The sequence below is a fragment of the Geotrypetes seraphini genome, chromosome 10 (genome assembly GCF_902459505.1).
Source record: "Geotrypetes seraphini chromosome 10, aGeoSer1.1, whole genome shotgun sequence".
NCBI classification, from domain to species: domain Eukaryota; kingdom Metazoa; phylum Chordata; class Amphibia; order Gymnophiona; family Dermophiidae; genus Geotrypetes; species Geotrypetes seraphini.
The window spans coordinates 97,850,998-97,871,645 of record NC_047093.1 but is presented as its reverse complement, the minus strand read 5'-3'; the positions used below and the strand labels follow the sequence as shown (position 1 = coordinate 97,871,645).

General features: G+C 47.4%; 1 protein-coding gene across 1 annotated transcript in view; it reads right to left on the bottom strand.

The window, feature by feature from the left end:
* Positions 1 to 18,858, bottom strand: part of LOC117368544 — a 153,802-nt gene extending 134,944 nt beyond the window's left edge. Inside the window, exon 1 of the mRNA XM_033962279.1 lies at positions 18,647 to 18,858. Coding sequence (XP_033818170.1) covers positions 18,647 to 18,858 — 212 coding nt within the window. The remainder of the gene's footprint in view (positions 1 to 18,646) is intronic.
* Between the last annotated feature and the right edge of the window lie 1,790 nt (positions 18,859 to 20,648).

The window sequence follows — 20,648 nt, the reverse complement described above, 5'->3', positions numbered from 1 at the left end:
AAGTGCTAGCCGCTACCGCTTCCTCTTGAGCCGGCGGTAGTTTTTTGGCTAGCGCGCACTAATCCGGTACGTGCGCTAAAAATGCTAGCGCACTAATCCGGTACGTGCGCTAAAAACGCTAGCGTACCTTTGTAAAAGGAACCCTAAAGGTTTTCTTTCATGTTGAGTCTATGGAAAATGTTTTGTATCTTGTAGCCACCATCAGGGTCTCTAAGAAGGATTCAACAGTGCCCTTAGTGGCCACAGCAAAAATCAATCTGGGCGTGTGACTTAGAAAGGAGTCAACCCTGCAGGGACTGAAATACTATATATATAAAAAAAAAATAACAACCCACCAAAATTCCAACAGCAATAGTTCTCACAATAGTTTTAATAATCAGAATGTGCCAAGCCCAAAACGAAATGTAATCTGCCATAATAAAACCCTTAGCGCGCATGTGACTTCAAACTTTGTGGGTCCATGATCCGTGGCGCTGTGCCTGCACATGCGCAGTGCCTGCCTCAACTGATTTCCAGCCCCGATCTCGGATGCCGGTTCACTAGCTGCCGCTGCCGGGACATCTCTTCTTCTCACCCCCGGACCAGCAGCAGCAGCAGCTGCTGTTTCAACAAGCAGCCGTGGGCCATTTGCTAGGCCGGCCCACTTCGATAATGCCAGCCTAGAAAAAGCCCTGAGGCTGTCTGGCCTAGTGAATGCTGGACAGGGGAAGCAGGGAAGGGAGAAGGGGTGCTGCTGTACAGGGGGAGCAGGGAAGGGGTGGTGCTGGATAGGGGGAGGTTAAAGGAAGGGAGAAGGGCTACTGCCTGACTGGGGGAGCAGGGAATGGATGCTGTTTGAAAATGGGGGAACATAAAAGTAAGGGAGAAGGGCTACTGCTGGACAAGGGGAGCAGGGAAAGGGTGCTGCTGAACAGGGGGGAGGTAAAAGGAAGGGAGAAGGGCTACTGCTGGACAGGGGGAGCAGGGAAGGGGTGCTGATGAACAGGGGGGAGTTAAAAGGAAGGGAGAAGGGGTGCTGCTGGACAAAGGGAGAGACAGAAAGAAAGAAAGACAGACAGATAGGGGGCCAGGGAGAGAGACAGAAATACAGACAGACATAAAGAAAGAAAGAAAGAAAGGCCTAAGTCTACACATCTATTTTAGCACCCATTAATGAAACGGGCTAAAAAACTAGTTATCAAAATAAAAGAAAATTTCAGGGGGAAATCCTATCTAGTGCTCAGGATTTCTCTATACAGTAAGTCCAGCTCCTTAGCTGTAGCAGTCCAAGCATTCAAACAGCCCAAACACAAGAGTCTCCAGCTAACACAGCACTGTTGGGGCCAGGAGAATTGTCTCAAGTTTGCATTAGTAAAGCACAATAACAGCTTTCAAAATTCCATCCCATATAATGGCAAACTTCTCCCACAAGAAAATCTCAGCTTCTTATAAGCTTGGGCTGAGAACAACAATAACAAAAAAAATATAGTTCTGGCAATCCATAAAAAGGCAAACAAAAATACATCCTCAGCAAAATCAGCAGAAGCAAAAACAAAACAGTTTCATTCAAATGTCCCAAACACAGAAAAATAAGAAAACTCACAGCTCTGCAATCAGTTATGCAAATGGTTCCCTTATGCCTAAGGTGACCGACCATATGTCCCGTTTTGAATAGGACTGTCCCTTTTTCTGATCCCCTGTCCCGTTGTCCCCATGCAGATTCGGAACGCCAAAATGTCACCTGGACTTTCCTTTGCTTTAATTGCGGTGGACAGCAGCGGCGGTGGACCGGAGGGGGTACAGTGGTAGGCCAGGCTGTGGCAGTAGGTAGCAGCTGCAGGGGCTGGCCTGGGGGGGGGGGGGGCAGGCTTCTTCTTCGGCACTGAAGGAAGGGAGGCAGGCAGGCTGGCTTTAGCGCGGCAGTGAGGGAGGTAGGCTGGCTAGCTTCAGGGAAGGGGGTGGGACAAAGGCTGGAAGGCAGTGAGAGGACATAGGAAGGAGCACTGGGGGCACTAAGGACATGGGAAGGGGCAATGGGAACACTAAGGACATAGGAAGGGGCACTAAGGACATAGGAAAGAGAACTGGGGGCACTAAGGACAAGGGAAGGAGAAACTTGGGGCACTACGGACATTGGAAGGGGAACTAAAGACATAGGAAGGAGCACTGTGGGCACTAAGGACATGAAAAGGGGCACTAAGGACATAGGAAGGAGCACTGTAGGCACTAAGGACATAGGAAGGAGGCAGTGGGGGCACTAAGGACATGGGAAGGAGGCACTGGGGGCACTAAGGAAACAGGAAGGGGCACTAAGGACATAGGAAGGAGACACTGGGGGCACTAAGGACATAGTAAGGGGAACTACGGACATAGGAAGGAGGCACTGAGGGCACTAAGGACATGGGAAAGAGGCACTGGGGGCACTAAGGACATGGGAAGGGGCACTAAGGACATAGGAAGGGAAACTAAGGTTATAGGAAGGAGGCACTGGGGGAACTAAAGACATAGGAAGAAGGCACTGGTGGCACTAAGGACATAGGAATGAAGGAGGGAAGGAATAAAAAGGGACAATTGTTGGGCCTGAGTGTAGAAAGAAAGAAATGAAAGAAAGGATGCACAGTCAGAAAGAAACGCAACCAGAGAATCATGAAATCACCAGACAGCAAAGGTAGGAAAAATGATTTTATTTTCAATTTAGTGATCAAAATGTGTCAGTTTTTAGAATTTATATCTGCTGTCTATATTTTGCACTATATTTGTCTATTTTTCTATAGTTACTGAGGTGACATTGCATATTTTAAAGTCATCTGCCTTGACATCTTTGAAACCCCCCAGACATAAATGATAATTAACATTTTCTCTGCGTTATAGTGTGCTTTGTGGTTTTGTTGTTTTTTTTTTTAATTTGTGTTTAGTTACCATTATGAAATTAATAAGATATTATGTGTACATGAAAAATGAATTAAAAAATTGGGGCAGGATTGAGGGCGGGGCTAGGGCAGGAATGACAATTATGACAATGACAATGGTCATGTTACTTATGCCACTTGCTTCCTTCTGCAGCTTCCACAGCACTCCCTGGCCTGGGGCTGCAAACAGTGGTGTGGATCTAGCTTCTTCCATACCCAGGTCTAAGGTCATTACCCTGGCTTGAGCCTGAAACTTTCTGTTTGGGAAGAGACCCCCTCACCTCTCTCCAACTAGTGCAAACTATTGGCTTTTCATGAGGGAACCACGCCCTGCTCTGACCGAGCTTGCTCTCACCTGGGCCATCTTGTGCTCCCCCTAGTGGACACTAGAGAAACAACAGGGACCAAGGCAGGCATGGAGCCTGACTGGTCACATTCTGCAGTCCAAAATTTTGTGGTAGATTATGGAGAGGGGGGACTCAGGGCCTGTTTTATGAAGCTGCACTAGGGCTGCGCTGTGGTAACGGCCCTGAAGTCCATAGATATTTAAAGGGCTTTGGGGCCTTTGCCGCACGGCAGCTGCTAGTGTGGCTTCGTAAAACAGGTGGTCAGTGTTGGATTGATTTGGAATCCTGCAGGCTCATCTACCCAGAGCAAAGAAATACAATCTGATTTGAATAAACAATATCCTAGAAGCACTGGTAGCTGGGATATATCTTTAGCACCATGAACAGATTGGATGGGACAAATGATCTCTGTTATCTAGTATGCCTTGATTTTAGGGTTGGTAGTGAGATGCAAACCTGTAGAGTCCACTCAGATTCTTCTATCCAGTTAATATGATTCTAAGCCTTGAACTTTAGACATTCTAAAGGAACATTGTAACCTTATGATTTTTTTCTTGCACAGATAATTGGAAATTCTCTTACCTGTAATCTGGAATCCCTAACCAAAGTTCAGTCATTTTTTAAAACTTTCAATGATTTCTAAAAAATAATAAGGTGAAATATATTCTTTATTTTTTTAAACCAGATTATTTTGAATTTTATACATTTTAAAAATCTGGTCACAGAGAATATTTGGACTTCCCAAACTAATACTGGAAATGGAAAGCTGAGAACAAGACACAGCATGGATTCCTCAATGATTTTAGAGCAGTACCGAATAGCATATTTTACTTTTCAGCCAAATATGAAAAATGGGCATTGAGCTTTAATATAACAAATAATAAAAGAAACAATGTGAAATCGGAGATAAAGAAGGGCATTTTTGACAGGACGTGTAAGTCTAAGTTTGGATGTTTTGGGAAAGACATCCAGAAATCCAGCAGAGAAAACATCTATTCTCAAAACAGCAAGATCGTCTACTGTTTTGTTTTTGTTTTTTTTGCAAACGCTAATGAAATAAACTAAAATAACACTCTTTTCAGCTAAAATGGCAAAATAACAACAGATTTAGGAAGGTGGTTGGGCTGAGAACTTTTCAGCACCTCCTCATATGTAAGGCATGTGAATCTGTCATACAGGCTGGAAAATACTGGTGGGTTTTTTTTCATATATTTGGGTGGTGGGAGAAGGTTGGTGACCACTGGGAGAGTTATGGGGGGGGGGAGGTCATGCCTTAATCCCTCCAATGGACATCTGGTAATTTTGGGCACCCTTTTAGCATTTAAACGCTTTTAAAACAGGTCTAGCTGCATAGATCTTAAAAAAAAAAAAAAAAAAAAGCCCAGGACGTTTTATTAAAGGATGTTTGATTATGCCTGCTGAGCATCCAAGTCCTAAGACCGCCCCACACCCACCCAAAACACACCTCTAACATGCCCCTTTAAGATTTGGATGAACTGGAGATAAAACAACCAGAAAGACATCTAGCAAGTCTGCTTTGAGAATGACCACTTGGATAGAAACATAGAATATGACGGCAGAAAAGGGATGGCGGCCCAACAAGTCTGCCCAATCAAGATCCCTCCCACCCTCGAGAAACTATCCTCTATTATACCTCTGTAGCGACCCCATCTGCTTGTCCCATCGTCTCTTGAAGTCTAGCGTACTACTGGCCTCGACCACCTGACGTGGAAGACCATTCCATCTATCAATCACTCTCTCGGTAAAGAAGTACTTCCTGGTGTCCCCATGAAATCTTCCTCCCTTAGGTTTTAGCAGATGTCCTCTTGTCACCGTGGGACCCGTAAGAGTAAAGATTTCCTCCTTATGTATTTGAAGATTTCTATCATGTCCCCCCTTTCTCTGTGCTCCTCGAGCGCAGCCTACTCAGATGATCTTCATATGGAAGATTTTTGAGTCCTGAGACCATCTTTGTGGCCATTCTCTGAACTGACTCAATTCTCTTCACATCCTTTTGGTAGTGTGGCCTCCAAAACTGGATGCAGTACTCCAGGTGCAGTCTCACCATGGATCTGTATAATGACATTATAACTTCGGGCTTTCGGCTAATAAAGCTTCTTCTGATGCAGCCAAGCATTTGTCCAGCCTTTGCTGAGGCTTTTTCCACCTGATTTGTAGCCTTCATGTCTTCACGGATGATTACTCCCAAGTCCCTTTCTGCTTCAGTTCTTGTTAATTTTTCTCCATTTAAGATGTATGTAGTGCAAGTATTCCCGCTACCAAGATGCATCACCTTACATTTTTTGGCATTGAAATTTAGTTGCCAAGTACTAGCCCATTGTTCGAGTAAAAGTAGGTCTTGCTCCATAGCGTTTTGAGCGGTTGCACAGTTAGGTTCTGTTGCCCGGCCAACAACGTTGCACAGTTTTGCGTCGTCGGCAAATAACATAATTTGGCCTCGAAGTCCTTGAGTCAGATCACTTACAAAGATGTTAAATAGCATCGGTCCCAAGACCGAGCCCTGCGGCACTCCACTGGTTTCTCTTGACGTTTCTGAGAGAGTACCGTTTACCACAGGGGTGCCCAATACATCAATCGCGATCGACCGGTAGCTCAGGAAGGCAACGTGAGTCGATCGCGGAGCCCATCCCGGGCTCTGTGATTGACTCGTGTTGCTGTCCTGATCTACCGGGCCGATCAGCCTTCCTCTCCAGTGTTCTCCCTAGGGCCTTTTAGCTGGGCAGTCCGCCCAGCTGTCATCTGCTGCTGCCGCCGCTGCTGAACATTAAAAAACCCCAAAAAACCCCAGCTTGGAGATTTCAGCCCGTAGTGAACTTATGCTCCGGGCTCTAACGTGTGCGTGCCAGCTTCCCTTCTCATCCCTCCAAAACCGGAAGTTATGTCCGGGGGGGGGGAGAAGGGAAGCCGGCATGCACATGTTGAGAGCTCTGAAGCAAGCGTTCACTACGGGCTAAGCGGGAGACAGGTTAGTGAAGCATTTGCTCTTCTTGCTGCCGGGTCCTGCCTACTTTCTGTTTCTGCGAAGGCAGGACCCGGCAGCATTTCCCCCAATAGGTCGATCGCGATCTTCGGCCGATCAGCCTTCCTCTCCCCAACGGCAGAATATGCACAAAGTCAATTTAAAAACCCCTCAATCTGAAGGCCAATCCCATAACCATTCATTGTGAAAATAAATGAGGAGGAGAAAAGTGCAGGAAATGGGGACAGGGGAAGAGGGAAGGAAAAAGATGGATAGGACAGGAGGAAAAAGTATGACTCTCACCACCTAACATCCAACTGTTCACACCCCCACATACCCCCAATCCCTACACACAACCATGTACCCCCCCCCCTACACATACATAACAATATTCCATCCACAGAAACACCCTCTCCATAGAGATAAACAGGGTAAGGCAAAAAAAAGGAACCTCATAGATTTTTTTTTGCTGTTATAATGCCCCTGTATCGCTCCATGGTACGACTGCATTTGGAATATTGCGTTCAATTCTAGTCTCCTTATCTCAAGAGAGATATAGTGGTGCTAGAAAAGGTTCAAAGAAGAGTGACCATGATGGTAAAGGGGATGGAACTCCTCTTGAATGAGGAAAGACTAAAACAGTTAGGGCTCTTCAGCTTGGAAAAGAGACGGCTGAGAGGAGATTGAAGTCTACAAAATCCTGAGTGGAGTAGAATGGGTATAAGTGGATCGATTTTTCACTCTGTCAAAAATTACAAAGACTAGGGGGACACTCGATGAAGTTACACAGAAATACTTTTAAAAACAATAGGAGGAAATTTTTTTTCACTCAGAGAATAGTTAAGCTCTGGAACGCGTTGCCAGAGGATGTGGTAAGAGCAGAAACCGTAACTGATTTTAAGAAAGGTTTGGACAAATTTCTGGAGGAAAAATCCATAGTCTGTTAGTGAGAAAGAAATGGGGGAAGCCACTGCTTGCCTTGTATTGGTAGCATGGAATATTGCTACACCTTGTGTTTTGGCCAGGTACTAGTGACCTGGATTGGCCACTGTGAGAACGGGCTACTGGGCTTGATGGACCATTGGTCTGACCCAGTAAGGCTATTCTTATATTCTTAACCACTTGGAATTTTAATATAACATTTTACAAATTTATTTGTTGTTACTCTCTATATTTATGGGCAAAGTGAAACAAAATTATCTTTAAACACAGTGAAATTACAGATTTTTTAGTTAACATATAGCAATTTTCACATATTCAAAAATGTTTACTCTGTAAAACTACCATTATTTTTTGGGGGGGAAAAACAGGGTACCACCTTACTGTTAATTACCAGTGTCCAAATGGTTTTATCAAATAGGGAAGTCTGTCTGGGTTTCATTGACTCCTCCACCTCCTTCCTCCCCGGGCAGCTGATAGCCGCAATGAGGTGAGCCTACTGCCTTCAGTCTGCCCTGGAAGCAGCCTCTCTGCAGGTCCCGCCTATGTGGGAACAGGAAGTCGCTGAAGCGAGGTGGCTTCTGGGGCAGTGGCCCAGCTGATCGTGGCTCAGCTGATCACTGCTCTTCTCTTCTCCCCTGCCTGCTCAGCTAATCGTGGCTCGTGCCGCTCAGCTGATTGCAGGGAAGAAAAGAAGAGGGGGTTTTTTTGCAGCGGGCTTTACAGGAGGGGGAAGAGCTGTCTCTACCGATTCATTCTTCTGAGCAGGCGCCAGGCACATCTCCCCCCTCCCCTTTAACGGGGTTGCTCTGCACAAATAGCATGCATATAATTTGCATGCTACTGTGCTGAGCATCACCCAGTAAATTAAAATCACCCCCAACACGGTATTTATTACCATGTTGTCAGAGCTTTGTGCATCCTGCTCTTTGAGCAATCACAATGACTGTGAAGTTCTGGCATATTGTTCATTGTATCATGTGAATGATACTATTTTACTGTGTCAAACAATTTTAATATGTAAAAATTGCTATATAGAAATGCTAAAATTACTACACCATACAGCAATATAGCTTAAGATAATTAAATGTTGTTTAATAGTAATATGTTAAATACTAGTGTTTTAGCCCGTTACATTAATGGGTGCTAGTAGATATATATATAAAAGGTTATTTTACTGTTAGTAACGAAGTGGGACTTGTGCTAAAACTGCAAGAGCTACTGATCAAATCATTTCCTCTAAAGAGGCAATTTTAGCAGTTTTGAACCGGTGGACCGTAAGCTATTCCCTATTGGATGAAGACGTAAACCTGCCAGGGTGCCTGGCTGCAACTGTCCCAGTCCACCTTAAAAGCCGCTTTCACCCACCTCGGCAGCGACGACTCCTGCCCGCGTGCCCAGAGGTCAGCGCGCACAAGCCCCAACGGCTCCCTTCAGCTGCGCTCACGCCCCGCGTCTCCTCCTCCTCATCGACATGGTGGGCCCGCCACCGCCGCCTCGCCCCCTGGCCCCGGCGACAACCCCCCGCTACCAGGAATGGATCCTAGACACCATTGACTCGCTGCGCTTGCGCAAGGCGCAACCTGACCTGGAGCACATCTGAACTTTGTCTGGCCGGAGCCGGCAAGCCCACTGCGAAACAGAGAGATGCGTGGTAAGCGCGCATGCGCACTCTGCCGGCCACGGAACTACAGATCAGGCAACACGGCGGTGAGAGTGCGCATGCGCGCTTAGCGTTTTATTATAAGAGATGATGACTAAATAAGTACAGTAAAACCTTGGATTGCAAGTAAAGCACAGTTACTTACCGTAACAGGTGTTATCCAGGGACAGCAGGCAGATATTCTTTACGCATGGGTGACGTCACCGACGGAGCCCTCGGTACGGACCTTTTTAACTAGAAAGTTCTAGTTGGCCGCACCGCGCGTGCGCGAGTGCCTTCCCGCCCGACGGAGGAGTGCGTGGTCCCCAGTTAGGATAAGCCAGCTAAGAAGCCAACCCGGGGAGGTGGGTGGGACGTAAGAATATCTGCCTGCTGTCCCTGGATAACACCTGTTACGGTAAGTAACTGTGCTTTATCCCAGGACAAGCAGGCAGCATATTCTTTACGCATGGGTGACCTCCAAGCTAACAAAGAGGGAGGAGGGATGGTTGGCCATTAGGAAAATAAATTTTGTAACACAGATTGGCCGAAGTGTCCATCCCGTCTGGAGAAGGCATCCAGACAGTAGTGAGTAGTGAACGTGTGAACTGAGGACCAAGTGGCCGCCTTGCAGATTTCCTCGATGGGCGTGGAACGGAGGAAAGCCACAGAAGCAGCCATAGCTCGGACTCTGTGGGCCGTGACAGCACCTTCCAGTGAGAGACCGGCCCGAGCATAACAGAACGCAATACAGGCAGCAAGCCAATTGGAAAGCGTCCGTTTGGAGACAGGACGACCTAGACGATTAGGGTCGAATGACAAAAAGAGCTGAGGAAATGAGCGGTGAGCCCTAGTACAGTCAAGGTAGTAGGCCAGGGCACGCTTACAATCCAGCGTGTGCAGTGCCTGTTCCCCAGGATGAGAATGGGGTTTAGGGAAAAAGACGGGCAGCACAATGGACTGGTTGAGGTGAAAAGCTGAGACCACCTTCGGAAGGAATTTGGGATGGGTACGCAGGACCACCTTGTCATGGTGAAAAACAGTGAATGGTGGATCGGCGACCAGTGCATGCAGTTCGCTAACCCTCCTGGCAGAGGTGATGGCAATTAGGAAAAGCACCTTCCAGGTAAGAAATTTGAGCGAAGTTGTGGCAAGAGGCTCAAACGGAGGTTTCATGAGTGCTGATAAAACCACATTTAGGTCCCAGACGACAGGAGGAGGCTGCAGAGGTGGTTTGACATTGAAGAGACCTCTTATGAACCGGGAAACCAGTGGATGAGCCGTGAGAGGTTTTCCGAGGATAGGCTCATGAAACGCAGTGATGGCACTGAGGTGGACTCTGATGGAGGTAGATTTGAGGCCAGCATTGGACAGTGAGAGCAAATAGTCCAATACAGATTCCACCGCTAAAGAGGTGGGATCATGATGATGCCGTAGACACCACGAGGAGAACCTGGTCCACTTCTGATGGTAACATTGGAGGGTGGCCGGTTTCCTGGAGGCGTCCAAAATGAGACGGACAGGCTGAGATAGATTCTCTGGAGAGGTCAGCCCGAGAGAAACCAAGCTGTCAGGTGGAGCGAAGACAGATTGGGATGTAGTAGAGATTGATGCTGCTGTGTAAGTAGAGTAGGAAACACAGGAAGAGGAATGGGCTCCCTGGAGCTGAGTTGGAGCAGAAGGGAGAACCAGTGTTGTCGAGGCCACCGAGGGGCGATGAGAATCATGGTGGCCCTGTCTTTGCGGAGTTTGGACAAGGTCCGCAACATCAGAGGAAGTGGAGGGAAGGCATACAGGAACCGATCCCTCCATTCGAGCAGGAATGCATCTGGGGCCAGACGATGAGGAGAGAAGAGTCTGGAACAGAATTGGGGCAGCTGATGATTGTGAGGTGCTGCAAAGAGGTCCACCTGCGGAGTGCCCCAGCGAGCAAAGATGGAGTGGAGTGTTGGAGGGTCCAGCGTCCACTCGTGAGGTTGAAGGATGCGGCTGAGATTGTCGGCCAGAGAGTTCTGTTCGCCCTGGATATAGACAGCCTTGAGGAAGAGATTGCGGGCCGTGGCCCAGGTCCAGATGCGTAGAGCCTCCAAACAAAGGAGGCGAGATCCGGTGCCGCCTTGCTTGTTTATGTAGTACATGGCGACTTGATTGTCTGTGCATAGGAGAAGAACCTGGGGACAGAGAAGATGCTGGAAAGCCTTGAGGGCGTAGAACATGGCTCTGAGTTCCAGGAAATTGATGTGATGCTGACGCTCCTGAGGGGTCCAAAGTCCCTGGGTGCGGAGATCTCCCAGGTGGGCTCCCCACGCATAGGGGGAGGCATCTGTGGTGATGATCATGGAGTGAGGGGGCAGATGAAAGAGCAGACCCCTGGAAAGATTTGAGGAGTTCAACCACCATTGGAGAGATTGCTGAAGAGATGATGTCACAGAGATGGGATGAGAAAGAAGATCCGTAGTCTGTGACCATTGGTTGGCGAGAGTCCATTGAGGTGTGCGGAGGTGGAGACGTGCCAGAGGAAGGACATGTACTGTCGAGGCCATGTGACCCAGGAGGACCATCATCTGTCGGGCCGGAATGGAAGAATGCCTGAGGACCTGACGACAGAGATGGAGTAGGGTCCACTGACGATCGGAGGGAAGAAAAGCCCTCATTAGAGTGGTGTCCAGAACTGCTCCGATGAATTGAAGTCGCTGGGTGGGAAGCAGATGCGACTTGGGGTAGTTGATCTCGAACCCCAGGAGGTGGAGGAGAGAGATGGTGTGATGAGTAGCCTGTAGCACAAGTTGAGACGTAGGTGCTTTCACCAACCAATCGTCCAAGTAGGGGAACACCTGGAGGTTGTGAGACCTGAGGAAGGCCGCTACCACTATAAGGCACTTGGTGAATACCCTGGGTGATGAAGCGAGGCCAAACGGTAGCACCTTGTACTGATAGTGGCGGTGTAGCACCTGGAAACGCAGATAGCGGCGAGAATTCGGATTGATGGAGATGTGAGTGTAGGCCTCCTTGAGGTCCAGGGAACATAGCCAGTCGTGTTGAGAGAGAAGAGGGTAAAGCGTGGCAAGGGAGAGCATTCTGAACTTCTCCTTGACCAGACACTTGTTGAGGTCTCTGAGATCGAGAATGGGACGGAGGTCTCCCGTCTTTTTGGGTACCAGGAAGTAGCGGGAGTAGAATCCCTGACCCCTTTGTTCTGGAGGTACTTCTTCGATGGCATTGAGAAGGAGGAGGGATTGAACCTCCCTTAGGAGGAGGGGGGTTTGAGATGAGTGTGAAGCAGACTCTACGGGAGGGTTGTCCGGTGGAAGAGTCTGGAAGTTGAGAGAGTAGCCGTGGTGGATGATGTTGAGGACCCACTGGTCCGATGTGATGACCTCCCAACGGCTGAAGAATATGCGGAGACGACCCCCGATTGGTTGTGGAAGAGGCAGCAAAGGCGGAAGACTGGCTATGCCCTGGAGAGAAGAGTCAAAAGGGCTGAGAAGGCTTTGCAGGTTGAAGAGGCTTGTTGGGTTGATTGGGTTGAGAACGAGCTTGGGTATGGTGTTGTTGCTGACGGGGTCGCCGAGGTTGTTGAGAAGGCGGATTGAGTGGCCTGGCTGAGAACCCGCGCTGATAGGAGGATTGAGGTCTGTAAGGTCGTGCAGGTGGAGCCTTTTTCTTCGGCTTAATCAGGGTGTCCCACCTGGTTTCATGGGCGGAGAGTTTCTGGGTGGTGGAATCCAGGGACTCTCCAAAAAGCTCATCCCCCAGACAGGGGGCGTTTGCCAGACGATCCTGGTGGTTGATGTCCAGGTCTGAGACTCTCAGCCAGGCCAGGCGGCGCATGGCTACGGCCATGGCAGAGGCACGGGAGGTGAGCTCGAATGAATCGTATATCGAGCGGACCATAAACTTTCGCAACTGAAGGAGGCCAGAGATGTGTTGCTGAAAAAGTGGAACCTTGCGCTCCGGGAGGTATTTTTGAAGGGCGGACAGCTGCTGAACCAAATGTTTCATGTAAAATGAAAAATGGAATGAATAATTGTTTGCCCTGTTGGCCAGCATGGCATTCTGGTAGAGCCTCTTGCCAAACTTGTCCATGGTCTTACCCTCTCTGCCAGGAGGGGTAGAGGCATAGACACTGGAGCCCTGAGTCTTTTTTAAAGTGGATTCAACAAGAAGGGACTCATGGGGCAATTGAGACTTGTCGAACCCTGGAATAGGGATTACTCGATAGAGGTTGTCCAGTTTACGGGGGGCCCCCGGTACCGTAAGGGGGTTCTCCCAATTTTTGTAAAAGGTCTCCCGTAGGATGTCATGTACGGGGAGCTTGAGGAACTCCTTAGGAGGTTGTTCAAAATCTAAAGCCTCCAGGAAGGCTTGAGATTTTTTAGAGTCCGATTCCAGAGGAAGGGACAAGGCTGCAGACATCTCCCTGAGGAATTTTGAAAAGGAGGACTGCTCAGGTTTGGAGGTGGCATCGGGTGCCGATGGATCCTCATCAGACGAGGAGAGATCCTCCTCGGTACCGGGGGGGGACTCTTCCCATAGGTCTGGGTCCCGGACCTCTGGGTGTGCATGCCTAGACACCGGGGTGGAAGGTGCGGTATGGTGAGTCTTGGATAAAGATTTTCCAGAGCGCACCGAAACGGTACCGGGAGAAGAGGACCGGCGTCGATCCCGGTCCCGGGAAGTATGGTGCCCTGCTCGGTCCCGAGGAGGATCCGTCGTGGTATGGGAGTGAACCACCGGATGGGCATGAAGTTGCTCAGCCGAAAGAATCGGCATGGAGGTGTTGATAGGTACCGATGGGGTGGATACCGGGGGCTCGGTACGGGGCTCGGGCCGGTCTGGTACCGAAAGGAGCGGTGCCATGATAGTGGGTAACAGGTGCTCGAGCTGACGCTGTAACTGTTCCTGGAGTTGAACTTGTAGGATGGCCGTAATACGGTCATCCAGGGGTGGCACCGGAACCGCTTTCTTTTGCTTCGGTTCCTTAGGTGCCGCTCCATGCCCCGGCGATGAGGAGGCCGATGACGAGGCACTCACCGAAATCGGGGCGGAGCACTTTCGGGGTCGGCGCGAGGCCGGCAATGTCGGTGTCGCCACTGTGGCTGGTGGACGCTCGAGGGAAGAGGGAGGCTTCTTAGCCGGCTTACCTGGCGCCAGAGACGCCGATGTGGGGTCGGGCGTCGTCGAAGTAGACGGTGCCGATTTCTGTGGTACCGCTGTCGATGCCGAGGAGTCCATCGTCGACCTGGTGCCGAACAAAAGATTTTGTTGGATTTGTCGGTTTTTAAGCGTCCGCTTTTTAAGAGTGGCACAGCGGGTGCAGGAGTCCGCCCGATGCTCCGGACCCAAACACTGTAAACACCAATTGTGTGGGTCAGTGAGGGAGATCGGGCGTGCACACCGCTGGCACTTCTTAAAACCGACTTGCGGGGGCATGAAGGGGAAAACAGCCTCCGCACAATCGAACCCCGAGGCCTGTATAATGGCAACAGGCCCCGCCGGGGTAAAGTCGGAAAAAAGGGAAAAAAATATAAGTTTTTTTTTTTTTTTTTACAAATCAAAGAGAAAAGAAACCCGAAGGCAAAAAAGAAGAAAAAATGGAAAAAAGCGCGAGCGGGAAGGCAAAAAGTGATTTCAACGGCCGTTGAAAAAACACACGCGTCTTCTTCGCTCTGCGGAAACGAAGAAACTGGGGACCACGCACTCCTCCGTCGGGCGGGAAGGCACTCGCGCACGCGCGGTGCGGCCAACTAGAACTTTCTAGTTAAAAAGGTCCGTACCGAGGGCTCCGTCGGTGACGTCACCCATGCGTAAAGAATATGCTGCCTGCTTGTCCTGGGATAACTTGGTTTGCAAGTGTTTTGCAAGACAAGCAAAACATTTGATTAAATTTTAACTTGATATACAAGCAATGTCTTGCAATATAAGTACATACAGTATACACACATCACAACTGAGCCGATGGTTCTTCTCTCTCTGACGCTGCAAGAGTGTAGTGACTGTTCTAAACAAGAAAAGTCTTGCAATATGAGTACATACAGTATACACGCGTCACATCATCACAACTGAGCCGATGGTTCTTCTCTCTCTGATGCTGCAGGAGTGCAGTGACTGTTCTAAATAAGCGAGGTCATGCAATACAAATACGTATAGTATTTTGTATTAAAGTTTTTGGGTTGTGAAACGAATTGTCTGCGTTTCCATTATTTCCTGTAGGGAAATTTGCTTTGATATACGAGTGCTTTGGATTGCAAGCATGCTTCTGGAACAAATTATGCTCGCAAAGGTTTTACAGTACGTAATATCTCACTGAAATTCAAAGCTGTTGTTGAGAAAACAGCAAAAAAACCAACCAACTTCTAGGGGGTTACTTTTTTTTTTTGCCTCACCATGCACATACATACAACACCCCTACCACTCACACAATGTGCACATCTGACCCAATTAACACCTCTTACCACCCTAATGAGACAGACTTTATCACACAGATGAAGCCGAGTGTGCCACTATGAGAAGAGAAATAGAACATTGTCTCACACTCTAAGGCCCAGATTCTGTAACCAGTGCCATTATCAGCAGCTGCCAATCGCAAATCAATCACACGATGGTGCTGGATATAGAATCACATTGCTGGCACAGGTAGATGTGGGAAATGTAGGTCAGGGTTTTCCAGAGCCAATTTTTTAGGTGCTCAGTTAAAAATGTTTGTTTCAACAGTGTTTTTTTAAACTGAATTGGGGCATCTACCAGCGCCTAAAAACACAGCACCGTTTAGAGAATCCAGGCCTAAGTGTGTACTTTTCAGCTTGTTTAAATCAATCTTGTGTTTAGCACAAAAAAAAGCAACAGAGCTCTTTCGCCTCTGGTACATGTAATTCATTATGAAACCACCAGAAACAGAGCCTTGTTTTTGTATTTCTTCTACCCTGTGGAATTCTCATCCTAATACAGTCTACCTTGAGTCTACCTAGCCTACCAGGCTTATATTTTTATAAATCCTTTTCAGATGAACTGGATGACTCAGCTGTCATAAGGATCTACTAGCATTGCAGTCTGTACATAATGTTTTTTTCTCTCCCTCTTCTTCACTATCTCTTTTCTCGGAATTTGTAGTTCTTTTCTTTCTCGAGCAATTTTGTTGCTGTTAACCACTCTGTTATTGCCTAAGGAAGGGTGGTATATTAAATAAAATTAAACATAAACCAATGTGGATAGGTGATGCATGTCGGTAACAAAAATCATATGCACAAATACAGGATGTCCGGTGCTGTACTCACAGAGAGCCCCCAGGAAAGAGACTTGGGAGTACTTGTAGACAAGTCAATGAAGCCGTCTGCGCAATGTGTGGCGGCGGCAAAAGGGCGAATAGAATGCTAGGAATGATTAAGAAGGGGATCACAAACAGATTGGAGAAGGTTATTATGCCGCTGTACCGGGCCATGGTGCACCCCCACCTGGAATACTGCGTCCAAAACTGGTCGCCGTACATGAAAAAGGACATAGTACTACTCGAAATGGTCCAGAGAAGAGCGACAAAAATGGTTAAGGGACTGGAGGAGTTGCCTTACAATGAGAGACTAGAGAAACTGGGACATGAGAGATTGTTCACCTTCTCCAAGGTGGAGAGAACGAGAGGGCACTCTCTAAAGTTAAAAGGGGATAGATTCTGTACAAACGTAAGGAAGTTCTTCATCACTCAGAAAGTGGTAGAAATCTGGAACGCTCTTCCAGAGTCTGTTATAGGGGAAAGCACCCTCCAGGGATTTAAGAAAAGGTTAGATAAGTTCCTGCTGAACCAGAACGTACGTAGGTAAGGCTAGACTCAAATAGGGCACTGGTCTTTGACCTAAGGGCCGCCACGTGAGCGGACTGCTGGGCATGATGGACCACTGGTCTGACCCAGCAGCGGCAATTCTTATGTTCATACTACAGGGTGTTAAGTCTTAACAAGTACTTAACGCATTGGAAACTGATTACCACAAAATGTAATAAAGCACTTTGCAGTAATTTTGCCTTTTCTGCATGCTAAGTTCTTGGAAATCATTTTTTATCCTATATAAATGAATTTTTATCCTATATAAATGAATTTTTGGGAAGGGGGCAAGCCAAGGGTGGGGAATGATTATGGAAGTGTTAATCAGCTAGCATATTGTAATGGAGTAGAGGAGATAGCTTAGCTGCCTCAATACCCTAAAATGTGAGATTGGTCCCAGTATGCTTCTTGTGACTCTGGGTAAGCCACTTAACAGTCTGTCGGGAAAAATACCATAGTTAGATTGTGAGCGTGCCAGGACAGATAAGGAAAATACTTAAGAGTGCCTGATTACTATTCAATGTATTGTAAAACTGCTTTGTGTGAATCTCTTCATGAAAAAGTAGTTTTAAATCCAGTGCACTAACTGGTTAACACACAACTAATAGTCTCCACATTAATTTTTTTTTTGCAAGTCTCATGCACTTGGTGGCGTAGCAAGAGAGGTGTGTGGGGGAGGGGAGGCAGGCCACTTCAGGCACAGTATTCTTTGGGGCGCTGCCACACCTCCTGCTCTCTGTCCCCTTCCTTCCCACTCCTCCCCCCTGCCGCGTGTGCCCCTTCCCTCCCCCCCCCGTTCCTTTTCAACTTCGGCGAGAGCAGCTATGAACTTGCTCCTCACTTCGGCTTCGAGACTCGCTCTGATGTCACTTCCAGGACAGAGAAAGTGCTGAAGCCAATGCGAGCAGCCAGTTCATGGCTGCCCGCGCCCAAGAAAAAAGGTACAGGAAAGGGGCATGGGGGCGGTGAAGCTCAACCTCGCTATGCCAGTACATGCATTAATGGGAAAGTGAAAGGGAAAATAAAGCCCTATTTTAGGACTTAGCAGGTGGGCAAGTCCCACCTTAAAATACACTAGGCCCATTTTTTTTAACACACTATCATATAAGAGACCCTAAAATACAAGTCATTTATTTACTACTATTTATCATTTCTATAGTGTGTAGGATTTGTTATTATTTGGGGTTTTGCCAGGTACTTGTGACTTGGATTGGCCACTGTGAAGATGGAATGGGCTAGATGGATCATTGGTCTGGCCCAGTAAGGCTATTCTTATGTAATAGAAGGTCCTTGCCCTTGCTCAGAAGAGCTTACAGTCTAATTAGGACAGGCAGGACAAATGGGACAGATAGGGGTTGGGGAGTTTCTTAGGAGTTGAAAGCAACTTTGGAAAATGTGGGCTTTTTAGCTTGGATTTGAACACTGCTGGAGACGGAGCTTCACGAATTGCCAACTGCATTAGGTGTTGCCAAGGCAACCTAGAATATGACAGCTCAGCAAGCATATGCCAATCAATGCAGAGGAAATAAGGAGAGACAACCTGGGCAGCAAATAGGCAATACAGAATAAGACAGGGAAAGAATGGGTCCCAAAGTCAAAGTGAAAACAAAAACAGAGGATACAGATGTTCTGGAGATAATTTAATAAACACTGACATATAAAACCATGAAAATTCAATTTTAAAAGTACAATGATAAAAAAATACTGTGATAAAAATCCAACCGGACCCGGATTTTTATCACAGTATTTTTTATCATTGTACTTTTTAAATTGAATTTTCATGGTTTTATATGTCAGTGTTTACTAAATTATCTCCAGAACATCTGTAGCCACAGTTTTTGTTTTCATCGGTGGATTGTTTTCACTGTGGATCATTGGGTCTCCCCATTTTTCTTTGTTGTCCCAAAGTCAAAGTTGAATTTAAAACCCTAACTCCCCCCTCCCCCACCCCGATTCCCATATACAGGTTGCTATAGTCTCAGTTGTTTGACATTAGTATGCTAGAAAAAGATCCTGAGTTCATCCCCTACAGTTACCCACCTGACATCAGGAGCTGTGAGGAGGTTGCAGAGCGCACTCAGGTACTGGCTGCACTCGGCAGCCCCCAACAGATTTTGCAGAAGCCACTCTCTGTCCTGCTGAAGGGTGTCCACCAGCTTTGCCACTGCCTGCAGCACCTGTCCAGGCTCTGGCGAGAGCAGGAGGGCCAGGTGGCTCCCCAGCGCAGGAGCCGCACTTTGAGCGTGCAGCATCCCCTCCCCCCACCCCGCCAAGCCTCGCCCCGCCCCTGTCTCTAGAAGGTAGAACCGCTCTATGAAGCTTCACTGCCTTACAGAGCAATCGAGACAAAAGAGGAGCTCCCGCTTCTTTTCCTAAAATCAAATCAACTTCCGCTTCGTAATCTGGTCTGTAGAAGACGAAAAGCTCCTCCAGATGCAGACAGTAGCCCGGGAGAGACACGTTGGGATCTGAGTGGAGAGCAGCGGGTGTCACCCACCCCATCTGTCCTTCCAAGCTTCACCCCCACCGGAACATCGCCTGCCTCGGCCGCCCAGCTGCCCTTCCTTGCAGATACTGAACAGTCTGTGCCAAGATCTGCTCGTTTGCTCTCTGTGTGTATTTTACCTGGCTGTCGTCGTTCCCAAGGGGCTGGCCTTGTTTTTATTGTAAAAGATTAATGTTTTTATTCCTTCCAATCAGACCAAAGGCTCCAATGGGGGAGGACAGGATTAGCCTAGAACAATTAGTAACTATTGTCAGTTTGCCAGATCATTTTTAAAGCAGGTCCTGTGCACAGACAAAGATAAACAAGTCTCTCACTAGAAGGGATTAAGCACATCATAAAATAACTCGGCTGCATTAGTTTGCCTTTCACAAAAATATTGCAGCACTTAAGGCTTGAGTTGTTAGGTTTAATGGGTGAAAAAGTGGGACAGTACCTCTTAAGGTATTGTTTTCTGCAAAAATAGGAGTTAAGGCAAGACAACCCACAACCTACAACCCCCCAGCTCTCCCTCCCACGGCAACCATCCCAGTTTTCTGGGGCTTCCGTCCTTCTCCTTGAATAAACTCTCGCCCCCGGCCTAGACACCTAAAAATTATACCTACTCTTCCCAAACACCCCCGTCAAGAAACCTAACTTCCCTACTACTAGTCCTAAAATTGGCCTTTTAAATGTTCGCTCAATAAAAAATAAGCATCATCTCATTCATGGCCTTATTCTTCAACACAATCTGCAAATCCTTTGTTTAACAGAGATTTGGTTAACCGAAGGGGAAGAGGCATTTATCAATCAAGCATGCCCTACCAACTACAAAGCCAAAACTCAGTTCCACATAAATAAAAAAGGTGGTGGCCTTTGCCATCATTTTTCATACCTCACTTTCCCTTAAAATTGGAACCCTCCCCACTCCTAATCTTCCGCCACTAGAAACTCTACACTTTGCACTCTCTAATAAAGCGCGCTTCAACTTCTTACTAATTTATCTTCCTCTCCCTGTCTCTAAATCTTCTCTTTCCTCTCTCCTGTCTGTAATCGTGGATTTCTATATCTCCCAGTTCAACCCCATCCTACTGGGTGACTTCAGTATTCCCTTTGACCTACCAAACCACTTCAATACCACTGAACTGCTAACCTTAACCTCAGATATTTCCCTAACCCCTCTGATCTCCCCCACCCATCAAGCAGGATACACTATTGATATGATATTCAGCCCAGATACAATAGCCCACCTCTTCCAAAACTTGACAACTCACCCCCTTCCATGGTCAGATCATGTCCTTATTAGTTTCTCTCTTCACTCACCTACAGATTATGCTTCAACCCCCCATCATACTCACAACTTTTGAGATTTCTCTGAAATTACTACCTCCTCAATTCAAAATTCTCTCAGCCTAGATGTAAATGAACTTGCACTTCTCAAACCTGAAGAACAATCAACTAAAACTAAAAAAAATTATTTATCAATACACTAGCCCCTACTCAACAAAGAACCCATCATTTTTACCCCAAAAGAAAACCATGGTTTACAGAAAACCTGAA